Source organism: Passer domesticus, chromosome 28, assembly GCF_036417665.1.
Source record: "Passer domesticus isolate bPasDom1 chromosome 28, bPasDom1.hap1, whole genome shotgun sequence".
NCBI classification, from domain to species: Eukaryota; Metazoa; Chordata; class Aves; order Passeriformes; family Passeridae; genus Passer; species Passer domesticus.
The window spans coordinates 965,898-978,679 of record NC_087501.1 but is presented as its reverse complement, the minus strand read 5'-3'; the positions used below and the strand labels follow the sequence as shown (position 1 = coordinate 978,679).

The window sequence follows — 12,782 nt, the reverse complement described above, 5'->3', positions numbered from 1 at the left end:
CCCCCGCGGCCACCCCGTGCCACCAGCGAGTGCCACCACCCTGTCACATCCCGGTGCCACCTCCCGGTGTCCCGGTGTCCCTGTCCCGGTGCCACCACCCCCGTCACCCCCCGGTGTCCCGGTGCCCCCTCCCCGTGCCCCGTGTCCCCTCCCGGTGCCACCGGCCCCCGTCACCTCCCGGTGTCCCCGCGGCCACCCCGCGTCACCGTCCCCGTGCCACCCGCGTCACCCGCGCCGCTTCCGCCCCGCCGGGACAGGAAACGGGGGGAGGGGACCCCAAAATCACCCCGGAACCCCAAAAACACCCCGGGATCCCAAAATCACCCCGGGATCCAAAAAAACTCCCGGACCCAAAACAGCCCCGCGAGCCCAAAATCCCAGCCGGGACCCCAAAAAAACTCCGGGATCCCAAAAAAAAAAAAAGGAACCCAAAAAGAAAAAAAACGGACCCAAAAAACTCCGGGATGCCCCCCCCAAAAAAAGGACGCCCCCCCCCCAAAAAAAGGACCCAAAAACCTCCGGGATCCCAAAAAAAAACGGACCAGAAAAAACTCCGGGATCCCAAAAAAAAAAAAAAAACCGGGATCCCGAAATCCATCCTGAAAACCCAAAACAGCCCCGGGACCTCAAAAAACTCCCGGACCCCCCAAAAAACCGGGACCCTTGAAAAGCTTCGGGACCCCAAAAAACTCCCGGACCCCACAAAACCTGGGACCCCAAAACCCCACCCGGGAACCCAAAAATCGCACCCGGGACCCCAAAGTCCACGGGGGACCCCAAAAAGGGCGGGAGAACCCCAAAAGTTCCGGGGGACCCCAAAGGGGGGCAGAGAACTTTGGGGGTTCCGGGGGGACCCCGAAATTCAAGGGTGGCCCCACAAGAGACTCCCACAACCCTGCGGGGACCCCAAAGTTCAGGGGGGACCCCAAAAGGGTCGAGGCGACCCCAAAATTTACGGGCGACCCCAGATTTTTAGGGGGGCGGGGGGGGCGCAAAGGTTATGGGGGCGCGGCCGGGAGTTTTTGGGGTTCCCCCCGGATTTTGGGGGGGGGGTCACTGATTCGGGGGGGCCCCGGGGGGTTTGGGGAGGTTTTGGGGACCCCAATCCCCCCCCCCCGGGCTTTGGGGACCCCCGGGGCCGCCCCCTCCCCTCCCCTCCCCCTTCCCTTACCGGCAGCGCCGCGCGGGGGCGTGGCCTGGGTGACCACGCCCACAAAGGGGAGGAGCATTTAGCTCATTAGTATGCAGGACACGCCTATACCATGAGGCCACGCCCTTCACGTGCGGCCACGCCCCCTGGCATGAGGGGAGGGGCGGATAGGCTCGGGGATTGATGTGTGGGCGTGGTCTGACGTGGACACGCCCATAAGGGGAGGAGCGAGAGGTTATTAGCATGAAGGACACGCCCCGTAGATTGAGGCCACGCCCCTTGGTGTGAGGGGAAGGGGGGGGCTGGCGGGGCGGGTCCCAAAAAAGAGCGCCCCAAAAAAGCGTTCTGACCCCAAAAAAGGGTCCTGACCCCATGGGGGTGCTGAGCCCCCTCACAGGGCTCGGGCCCCACAAGCAGGGCCCTGTTTTGGGGCGGCTCCCGGCGGGGCTGGGGCGGATTCTGAGGCGAATCCCGCAGGTTTCGGGTGGGTTTTGGGCCGGGGCTTAGGGCGGGCTTAGGGCGGACCGGGGCCGGTTTAGGGCGGATTTAGGGCGGGTTTAGGGCGGGTTTAGTGCGGTTTAGGGCGGGTTTAAGGCGGGTTTAGGGCAGGTTCAGGGCGGGCTCGGGCGCTGGAGCGGGCCCATGGCGGAGGCGGCGCAGGGCCGGGTGCAGGCCGCGGTGGAGAGCGCGGTGCAGGGGCTGGAGCGGGAGCAGATCCGCGGCATGCAGGTACCGGGCACACCGGGGACACACCGGGGACACACCGGGGACACGGGGGGGACAGGCGGGGAGGGGCCCGGGGCACCCCCACACGCACACGTGGGTGCCCCGGGCATCGCCGGGACCGGCCCCGAGACCCCCCAAATCACTGGGACCCCCCCCAAAATTCACTGAGACCTTCCCATACACACCCTGGGATCCCCCCAAAATTCACTGAGACCCTCCCCAGTTTACTGAGACCCCCCCCCCAGTTCACTGAGACCCCCCCAATTCACTGAGACCCTCCGATACACACCCTGAGATCCCCCCAAATTCACTGAGACACCCCAAAATTCATTGTGACCTGCCCCACACACATACCTTGAGACCCCCCCAAATCACTGTGACCCCCCCAGTTCGCTGTTACACCCCCATACACCCTCTGTGCCCCCACCACGGCCATCTCCCGTGTCCCCAACACACCCTGTGCCCCCCAAGTGCATCCCGTGTGCCCCCTAAACACACCCTGTGCCCTCCAAGTGCATCCCCTGTGCCCCCCAACATGCCCTGTTAACCCCCGTGTCCCCAGGGTACCCCAGGTGCCCCCTTTAACCCCGTGTCCCCGTGTCCCCTGTTGCCCCCCATTAACCCCGTGTCCCCATGTCCCCATGTCCCCCGTTAACCCCGTGTCCCCTGTTGTTCCCCGTTGACCCCGTGTCCCCCATGTCCCCCGTTGACCCCCTGTCCCCAGGGCGCCATGTTCCGCTGCAGCGCGCGGTGCTGCGAGGACGCAGCGGCCTCCATGCAGGAGGTGCAGCGCTGCATCGAGCGCTGCCACGCGCCCCTGGCCCGCGCCCAGGCCATCGTCACCGCCGAGCTCGAGCACTTCCAGGTGAGCGGGGCACCGGGACCCCCGGGACCCCCAGGGACGGCACCGGGACCCCGGGCAGGATGGGAGCCCCCAGGCCCTGCACCCCCCGGTGCATTCCCTGTGCCCCCTACAGCCCTTGTGATCCCCACCCCGCCCACCCCCTGACAGACCCCCCCAGTCCTGTGCTGTACCCCCAGTGTCCCCTCAGTGTCCCCAGTGCCCCCAGTATCCCCAGTATCCCCCAGTGACCATGCCGTCCCCCAGTGTCCCAGTGCCCCCAGTCCCCCCAGTCCCCCCAGTGCCCCCAGTGACCGTGCCATCCCCAGTCCCTGCTGACCCTCCCCAGTGTCCCCAGTCCCCCCAGTCCCCCCAGTGCCCCCTAGTCCCCCCAGTGTCCCCAGTGACCATGCCATCCCCAGTCCCCCCCAGTTCCCCCAGTTCCCCCAGTGTCCCAGTTCCCCCAGTCCCCTCAGTGACCGTGCTGTCCCCAGTCCCCCCAGTCCCCCCAGTGCCCCCAGTGACCGTGCTGTCCCCAGTCCCTGCTGACCCTCCCCAGTGTCCCAATGCCCCCAGTCCCCCCAGTGCCCCCAGTGCCCCCAGTGCCCCCAGTGCCCCCAGTGACCGTGCTGTCCCCAGTCCCTGCTGACCCTCCCCAGTGCCCCCAGTCCCCCCCGTCCCCCCAGTGCCCCCTAGTCCCCCCAGTGTCCCCAGTGACCATGCCATCCCCAGTCCCCCCAGTTCCCCCAGTGCCCGCAGTGACCGTGCCGTCCCCAGTCCCTGCTGACCCTCCCCAGTCCCCCCAGTGCCCCCAGTGCCCGCAGTGACCGTGCCATCCCCAGGACCGGCTGAGCCGCTGCTCGCTGCAGTGCTCGGACCAGGCCAAGGACGCGCTGGACTCGGGGGGCTCGGAGCCGCGCGTGCGGGGCCAGCTGGACGCCTGCCTGGCCACCTGCGGGGAGCAGCACCTGCGCCTCGTGCCCGCCATGGCCAAGAAGATGCGCGAGGGGCTGGCCAACATCCAGCAGTGACACCGGGGGCACCCCGGGCGCCCCGGGGACCCCCGCACTCATTAAAGGCCAGGTGGCACCTCCACCAACCGCGGGCGCTGCTGGGCAACTGGGGCAACTGGGGGGAACTGGGGGAACTGGGGGACTGGGGGGAACTGGGGGGGCTCTGGGGATGGTGGGGGGCTGTGAGGGGATGGTGGGGTGGGTGGTGAGATGACACCGCAGGTAACGGGGGCATGGGGGATGGTGCTTGGGCACTGCGACGTGTGCAGGTGTGGGGTGTGCAGGTACAGGTGTGGGGTGTGTGGGTGGTCCCGCACTGGCCTGAGGTAGCCCTGGGCCATGCACGTGTACACACTCACACACACGGGTGTGCCCACGTGGGTACGTTACACACACACATGTGGGTACATTACACACTCACACACACGGGTGTGCCCACGTGGGTACGTTACACACACACATGTGGGTACATTACACACGCACACGCGGGTGCGCACCCGTGCCCGCGCGCTGCCCCGGCCCCGTCTCCCGCCCCGTTTGCGCCGCGGGCCGCCATTGGCTGCCGGGGGAGCGGCGCGGGCCGCCATTGGCTGCTGGGGGAGCGGCGCGGGCCGCCATTGGCTGCCGGGGGAGCACCGCGGGCCGCCATTGGCTGCCGGGGGAGCGGCGCGGGCCGCCATTGGCTGCCGGGGGAGCGGCGCGGAGGCGCGCGCGGCTGCCATTGGCTGGCGCGGGCAGACGCGCGGCGCGCTGACGTCGGAGCGCGGCGCGCGGCGGAGACGGGCCGGCAGTGCGGGCGCCATGAGCAAAGCGCACCCGCCCGAGCTGAAGAAGTGCGTGCGGAGGGGCCGGGGCGAGGGCAGCCGGGCACGGGGCGGGCAGCCGGGCACCGCAGCCGCGCGGGCCGCCGCCGGCCGCTGGCCCGGCCTGCACCGCGGTGTAATGGCGGCGGCGTGGGGGCGGTTCGTGAGGGGATAATGGCGGGGGGCTGTGGCTCACCCGCTGCCATCTCCTTGCAGGTTCATGGACAAGAAGCTGTCGTGTGAGTTGTGGAACTGATCCCGCCCCGATCCCCTTCGCGCCCCCAGCAGTGCCCGGGTTTGGGGACCCCCACACCCCGCTCCCCTCATGGCCCCGCTCTGGGGGGGATCCCAAACCCCCTCTCGGTTTTGGGGACCCCCCACACCCCGCTCCCCTCATGGCCCCGCTCTGGGGGCTCCTAAAGCCCCTCTCGGTTTTGGGGACCCCCGCCCACCCCTCACGCAGCCCAGGGAGTGAGGGGGTCCCGCTGCTGGCGCTGGTGCTCGGGCCCCTGCAGCACGCCCTGACTGATTTCAGGCCTTGCAGCTCATTAATTAAAATCCTAATTCATTCGTTAAGCCATGATTCATAAATTTAACTGCAGCATGGGTTGAAGAGTCACTCTTTCCCCCTTATCCCACTGCGGGTCGTGGTCAGTCCTTGCCGCTCGCCCCCGCGGTCCCGCTCGTGCCCAGCTGCAGTTTTTGGGCGAACGCCCCGTGTTGGGGACTGTCCCCCCCTAACCCCCGTTCCCGCAGTGAAGCTGAACGGCGGCCGGCACGTGCAGGGCATCCTGCGGGGCTTCGACCCCTTCATGAACCTCGTCATCGACGAGTGCGTGGAGATGGCGGCGGGCGGGCAGCAGAACAACATCGGCATGGTGGTGAGGGCACTGGGAATACTGGGAGCAGGGTGGTGAGGGCACTGGGAATACTGGGAGCACTGGGAGCAGGGTGGTGAGGGCACTGGGAATACTGGGAGCACTGGGAGCAGGGTGCTGGGGGCACTGGGGGCACTGGGAGCAGGGTGGTGAGGGCACTGGGGGCACTGGGAGCAGGGTGGTGAGGGCACTGGGAATACTGGGAGTGGGGTGGTGAGGGCACTGGGAATACTGGGAGCGGGGTGCTGGGGGCACTGGGAGCAGGGTGGTGAGGGCACTGGGAATACTGGGGGCACTGGGAGCACTGGGAGCGGGGTGCTGAGGGCACTGGGAGTACTGGGAGCGGGGTGCTGGGGGCACTGGGAGCAGGGTGGTGAGGAATACTGGGAATACTGGGAGCGGGGTGCTGAGGGCACTGGGAATACTGGGGGCACTGGGATTATTGGGAATACTGGGAGCATGCTGGCGAGAGCACTGGGGGCACTGGGAGCAGGGTGGTGAGGGCACTGGGAGCACTGGGAGCAGGGTGGTGAGGGCACTGGGATTATTGGGAATACTGGGAGTCGGATGCTGAGGGCACTGGGAGCACTGGGAGCACTGAGAGTACTGAGAGCAGAGTGGTGAGGGCACTGGGATCATTTGGAATACTGGGAGCATGGTGGGGAGGGCACTGGGAGCACTGGGAGCGGGGTGCTGAGGGCACTGGGAGCAGGGTGGTGAGGGCACTGGGAATACTGGGAGCACTGGGAGTGGGGTGCTGAGGGCACTGGGAGCAGGGTGGTGAGGGCACTGGGAATACTGGGAGCACTGTGAATGAAAATCAGCCCATTTTCATTGTTGTGGTGGAATGACCCAGTTTTTGGGGAAGCAAGCTGGGAGGAAGGGACCCTTGGGTCAGAGGCAGCAGCTCTCACCTTGCCCTTGCAGGTGATCCGAGGGAACAGCATCATCATGCTGGAAGCTTTGGAACGAGTGTGAACCCCTGGAACACCCCAAACCCCAACCACCGGCTCCCTTCCCTCATCCAAGATGCCACCCACGAGTGTACAATTATTTTGGTTTTGTTATTAAATCACTTTTGTAATGGTTGACCTAACTCAAGCCTTCCTGGCATCACTTTTTGGCAGCTGGGTGATAATTCTGCTCCCAGCCCTGGGAAAACTCATGGGAAACTCTTAATTTATGGAAGGGGGTGTTACATTTATACTGTTTTTGGTGGTTTTCCCTCTCAAATCATGGACATTGTTCAATTCTTTATTTACTCCTTCATACCTGAACACAGCAGTGGATATTGGTGGTTTTTCCTCTTTCCCACCCATTTTGGCAGCTCCCAGCACCCCATTCCCCCCATTGCCACCCTGAGGAATTATTCTTTGGCAGGAAGAGTTGGGGCAGAGGGACAGACAGCCAGGAAGTCGGCATTCCAGCTGGAGGGCACTTTTGGGGTCAATGTGGCACTTCCAATGAATTCCCTAAGCTCAGACAGGGATAATAAATCAAGGAGTTTGTGTGAGGAAAATGTCCCGGCTTACTTGGGAACGCTTCCCTGCTCCTGCTCCCTCCAGAGCTTCCAGGTGGCACCGGGGACGTCAAGATGAGATATGGGGAAGAATTTTGTCATGGAAGGAAGGGCTGTCAGCCTAGGCTGTGGTAGAGTCACTATCCCTGGAAGTTTCCAAAAAATGCATGGGCGTGGCACTTGAGGACATCGTTGATGGTGAACGTGGTTGGGCTGATGGTTGGACTTGAAGGCCTTGATGAGCTTGAGGGTCTTGATCTTGAAGGTCTTGAAGATCCTGAAAATTTTGTAAGGTTTTGATGGTTTTGAAGTTCTTGATGCTCTTCCAACTTTAAGGATCCCATGAACCAATGAAACGCCTCCTTGGAGGGGCGGAGCACAGAGTTAATGAATGTTAATTGCGGCATCTTGAAGGTCTTGATGATCTTGAGTGTCTTCCAACCTTAAGGATCCCATGATCCTACGAAACACCTCCTTGGAGGGGCGAAGCACAGAGTTCATTAATATTAATTATGGGATCTCGAAGGTCTTGACGATCTTGAAGATCCTGAAGGTCTTGACGATCTTGAAGATCTTGCAACCTTAAGGATCCCATGATCCTATGAAACACGTCCATGGAGGGACCAAGTATGGAGTTCACTAGAGTTAATTACAGCATCTTGATGTTCTTGAAGATCTTGAAGGTCATGATGATCTTAAAGACCTTCCAACCGTAAGGATTCTGCGATCCTACAGAACACCTCCTTGGAGGGGCGAGGCACAGCGTTCGTTAGTGTTAATTAAGCCCTGGGGGCGTGTCAGAGCTCCGTTTTGAGCTTCTCGTGCAGGTCCTCCTGGTCGACGCTGGCGCTGTGGCCGTGCCAGCGGTGGAAGGCGAGCAGGGCGGCGTTGCGGGCGGCGATGGCGCTCATCTCCATGGCGCTGGCGGCGCGCTCCAGCCCGTTCAGGTAGTAGAGCTGCTCGTGCAGGATGATGGGAGGGAACTTCTCGGCGGCGCTGTACTGGGGATACGCCAGCCACGGCTTCACCTTCACCGAGTCGTAGGAGGAGAAGAGCAGATTGAGCTGCTCCTTGGTGAGCTCTTCATTGGAAAACACCTTCCAGACGGCTGACGGCGACGGCGGCTTCCCGCCCGTGTCCCCCACGGGGGACACCACACCCAGGCTGTTGATGAACAGTTTGGGGTTGTCCGTGGTGAAAATGGCCCCCAGGTGAAAGGCCTGGGGGTCCTGGTAGCCGAAGAAGGAGGTGTTCAAGCGCCCGTGCACCAGGGTGGTGACGGTCTGGTGGTAGGGGTTCAGGAATTCCGGGACGGGAGGGTCGAAGTTGCGGAAGGTGATGTTGGCCATCCTGCGGCCGAGCGGGGCCGCGATGACGACGATGTCGTAGGTGTCCCCTGTCAGCCCCGAGGACGTGTTGTAGGTGACCTCGTAGAGCTTCACCACGTCCCCTGTGGAGAGCAGCTCCGTTATCCCGAGCCGTGCTGGGAGGGAATCCCGACTGTCCCTGGCATCTCAAAACGCCACATTTGGGTTTATCAATTTGTACAGCGGGGTTTTGAGCTGTATGGAAGGGATCCTAAAGCCCATCCAGTTCCACGGCAGGGACACCTTCCTCTATCCCAGCTTGCTCCAAGCCCCATCCAACCTGGCCTTGGACACTTGCAGGGATCCAGGGGCAGCCCCAGCTCCTCTGGGAATCCCATCCCAGCCCCTCCCAGGGAGGAATTTTCATTTTGAAACCTCCAAAAGGCCGAGGTCGCTCTGCAGTGCCACCATCCCCTCCCACTGCAGGGGACTCCAGCCCCACTCACCGCCACGCTTGTGCCTGGTCTTTGGCTCGATGGACACCACTGTTCCCGGGATAACCTCGGCCTTGGAGGAGTAGATGAGGCCAGAGCACACAAGTTTGTTCCCCCCTTTGACAGACCAAAGGCCTGACTGCACCCCAGCCAGGGACACAGCACCTGCAAGGAAACCACCTCTGTCAGCAGGGAAGCACTGGGAAAACAAACTGCAGAACTGGGGGGATAAACATCCCTTTGGGACATGAGCTGGGAGCCCAGGGAGCAGGAACCCAACACCCAGCTGATGGCTTTGCCAGTGTTCACTCCTCACACGGGCACCAGTTGTTGGTGGATCCAGATGACTTTCCCCACTGCTGGTGGGCTGCACCAGCCCTTCATTATCCCTCAATAAAACTTCCAAACCTTTCCCCATCGCTGGTGGGCTCCAAGACTGACACCCACGATGTGGCAAGCACCAGCCCGTTATTAATTATCCTTTACAGTAAACTTTCACATCTTTTCTCTGTAAACGGGCAGCAACACTCAACACTGACTCCTTCTCCCCTTCTCTCTTCCTTCTTGCTCCTCCTTCCTCTTCCTCACCACTGCTCAACCCACTCTTTTATATCACACATCCTTACTGGACACAAGGGCAAGGCTGTAGCTATGATATCTTATGAAAAATCCTTTGCTAGGATTTTTCCTGTCCTGAGGAGCTGAGAGCCTCAGGAAAGAAATGCAAACAAGAATTATCTGCTGCTGTGGAATGTCACAGGTGCATCTTTCTTTGGTCCATGTGGATTGTTTTCAATTAGTGACCAATCACAGCCACCTCTGCCAAGGCTGTGAGCAGGCACAGGATTTTGTTATTCATTCCTATTCTATTCTTGTCTTTGTAGCCTTCTGATCTTCTTCTCTCTCTGTTCTTTTGGTATAGTTGTAATGTAGTATTTTAGTATAATATATAAGATAATAAATCAGCCTTATGATGAAAATGGAGTCAAGCCTCGTGTCTTCACACAAGGGGTCTTCGCCGAGGCAAGACAAGGCTTCCACTCTCTGGTCATTAACACAGCCACAACTCATCAAGGGCAAGGCTGCCCACAGCACCATCCCAGTTCCAACTGGGAATTCTCCCAGCACTCACCTACAAAGCCATTGACGGTGACCCCTTGGCCGTAGTTCACCCTCATGGCCGGGCACACCACCTGGTTGATGAATTTCTGGGAGAAGCCTGCCTCCTGCATGGCCTGGTCGATGCTCTGGTTGAGCAGCCGCGCGAAGTCGTCGCCCCCCAGGGCGTGCAGCAGGCGCTCGTTGCTGCTGAAGGCGTAGTCGTGCATCTGGTACCGGTAGATCCTGCGAGTGCACACAAGGAATTCTCTGCTAGTGAGCTCTGGGGCTGTGGGGAGCCCATGGGGTGGCGTTGTGGGACTGCAGGATGAGGGCTGGCGGGACAGGACAAAGAGGGCGGGTTTAGGTTCCATACTGGGGATTTTTATGAGGGTGGAGAGGCCCTGGCACAGTTTTGCCGGAGGAGCTGTGGCTGCCCCACCCCTGGAAGTGCCCGAGTCAGGCTGGATGAAGCTTGGAGCCACCTGGGACAGAGGAAGGTGTTCCATGGAATGAGGTGTTGTTAAGGTCCTCTCCCACCTTCCTCCCCTCAGGACCCCAACCCACCTCATGAACTTGTCCAGGATGTCCTCCACCCACATGGACATGCGCAGGGGGTTGAGGCCATAGTGCCACAGCAGCCTGAGGAGGTTGATGAAGGACCAGCTGCTCTCCTCAAACACAAATTCCTCCCCGTTGTAAACGCCCGCGAGGCTGCCCTGGGGTGAGGCGACCGAGAGGCCTTTGGGAAATGGACAGAAAAAGGTAATTTAGGGAAAGGCAGAGCTATTCCACCTCAGTTTTAACTTCCTGAGATAACCTGGCTTCGTGCTGATAAGGGAGAGTGATTGAAGACTGGAGTGCCAAAGTGTGGAAAGGGGAATTAGCCCTTGATCACGGGCCAGGGAGTGATTGGAGGTGATTTTTGGACCTTTATGGTGCCATAAGTGGGTCACCTGTGGGGAAGGGTGAAACCATTCCCATACTCCCCTTTGACTGGGGTACCACAGGGGCACGGGGGGCTGTTTGGGAAGGAAAGTGTGTGAGGGAGGGACACTGGAGAAAGGTGGTCACTAGGGAACTATATGGGGGGGATATTGGGGAAAGGAGGGGAACTATTGGGGAAGGATATGGGGGGCTACTGGGGATGGACAAGGGGCTACCAAGAGGATGTCCCCCAGCAGAGGGGGAAAATTTTGGGTCTGAGGGACAATTTTAGGACTAGGAAATGCCAAGGTGGGGGGTCCATGCTCACCCAGCTCCTTGACAAAATGCTTCATGTGCAGGTTGAGGGGGTGGATCACGGACCCCCCTGACTCGTAGCTGGCCCCCTCCACGTCCAGCGTGCCCAGCCGGCCGCCCACCGCTGCCTTCTCCAGCACGTGCAGCTGCACGCTGCGGCCGAACTTCTGCCGCAGGAAATACGCGGCGGCCGAGCCGCCGATCCCGCCGCCCACCACGGCTGGGAGAGGAGAGGAGAGCCCGGTCACCTTCAGAGCCCCACGAGAGCGCCGCTCACACACCGCCCTCACAGAGCCCTCATGGCCCCCTGCACCACCGATCCCCTCAAGAGAACCCCTCACAGATCCCTCACGGACCCCCAGTCCCTTCAATGGAACCCCTCACAGATCCCTCACGGCCCCTACAACCCAATCCCCTCAAGGGAACCCCTCACAGATCCCCAGTCCCCTCAAGGGAACCCCTCACGGACCCCTCATGGCCTCTTGCACCACAAAACCCCTCAATGGAACCCCTCACAGATCCCAGACAGACCCCTGACCTGATCCCCTCAATGGAACCCCTCCACAGATCCCCAATCCCCTCACAGAGACCCCTCATGGCCCCCACACCCCAATCCCCTCAATGGAACCCCTCACAGACCCCTCACGGACCCCCAATCCCCTCAAGGGAACCCCTCACTATCCCTCATGGCCCCCTGCACCACAGATCCCCTCAATGGAACCCCTCACAGATCCCAGACAGACCCCTGACCTGATCCACTCAACGGAACCCCTCAGAGACCCCTCATGGCTCCCTGCACCACAGATCCCTTAATGGAACCCCTCAGAGACCCCTCATGGCTCCCTGCACCACAGATCCCTTAATGGAACCCCTCAGAGACCCCTCATGGCTCCCTGCACCACAGATCCCTTAATGGAACCCCTCAGAGACCACTCATGGCTCCCTGCACCACAGATCCCTTCAATGGAACCCCTCAGAGACTCCTCATGGCCCCCACACCCCAATCCCCTCAATGGAACCCCTCACGGACCCCCGCCCTCGATCCCCTCAATGGAACTCCTCAGAGACTCCTCATGGCCCCCTGCACCACAGATCCCCTCAAGGGAACCCCTCACAGATCCCTCACGGACCCCCAATCCCCTCAAGGGAACCCCTCAGAGACCCCTCATGGCCCCCTGCACCACAGATCCCCTCAAGGGAACCCCTCACAGATCCCTCACACACCTGCACTCCGATCCCCTCAAGGGAACCCCCTCATAGCCCCCGCCTCTCAAAGATCCCCTCACGGCCCCCCCCAGACCTTCAGGGACCTTGAGGGGTCCCCCCCATCGCACCTTCCCCAGGGATCCCCTCAAAGGATCCCAGCGGCACGCCCTGCCCCTCACAGATCCCCTCATCCCTTCAGGGGACACCCCCTCACACCGCCTCTGACAGATCCCCTTGAGAGCTCCCCCCTCAGCTTTCCCCTCACCGATCCCTCCCCGAGTCCCCGTCCCTCGCACAACCGCCTCCCCTCAGCCCGCGCCCGTCAGCCGCTGCCTCCCTTCGCACCGATCTTGGAGGGCCCATGGCGGAGGCTGCGGGCGGGCGGGCAGAGCGCGGAGAGCAGCAGCAGGAGCCGGCCGAGGCCCGGCATGGCGGCGGAGAAGGGCAGAGGGCGAGGGGCGGGCCGGGAGCGCGGCCGGGCCGGCTCTGGGCAGCGGAATCATAA

At 61.8% G+C, this 12,782-nt stretch overlaps 3 protein-coding genes across 3 annotated transcripts; 2 read left to right on the top strand and 1 right to left on the bottom strand.

Annotated features, from left to right (window-relative positions):
• Nucleotides 1-1,750: 1,750 nt before the first annotated feature.
• Nucleotides 1,751-3,748, top strand: FAM136A (family with sequence similarity 136 member A). The gene is made up of 3 exons (XM_064400439.1): nucleotides 1,751-1,879; nucleotides 2,601-2,741; nucleotides 3,560-3,748. The coding sequence occupies exons 1-3, from the start codon at nucleotides 1,793-1,795 to the stop codon at nucleotides 3,746-3,748; spliced, it is 417 nt and encodes a 138-aa protein (XP_064256509.1). The 5' UTR covers nucleotides 1,751-1,792.
• A 691-nt stretch (nucleotides 3,749-4,439) lies between these two features.
• Nucleotides 4,440-6,507, top strand: SNRPG (small nuclear ribonucleoprotein polypeptide G). The gene is made up of 4 exons (XM_064400438.1): nucleotides 4,440-4,563; nucleotides 4,750-4,772; nucleotides 5,290-5,414; nucleotides 6,339-6,507. Exons 1-4 carry the CDS (start codon nucleotides 4,532-4,534, stop codon nucleotides 6,387-6,389), a joined length of 231 nt encoding a protein of 76 aa, XP_064256508.1. The 5' UTR covers nucleotides 4,440-4,531; the 3' UTR covers nucleotides 6,390-6,507.
• A 144-nt stretch (nucleotides 6,508-6,651) lies between these two features.
• PCYOX1 (prenylcysteine oxidase 1) lies at nucleotides 6,652-12,763 on the bottom strand. Its single transcript, XM_064400437.1, has 6 exons — nucleotides 12,623-12,763; nucleotides 11,085-11,291; nucleotides 10,397-10,571; nucleotides 9,864-10,075; nucleotides 8,744-8,896; nucleotides 6,652-8,380 (listed from the first exon to the last, which is right to left on the bottom strand). The coding sequence occupies exons 1-6, from the start codon at nucleotides 12,705-12,707 to the stop codon at nucleotides 7,728-7,730; spliced, it is 1,485 nt and encodes a 494-aa protein (XP_064256507.1). The 5' UTR covers nucleotides 12,708-12,763; the 3' UTR covers nucleotides 6,652-7,727.
• Nucleotides 12,764-12,782: the final 19 nt, after the last annotated feature.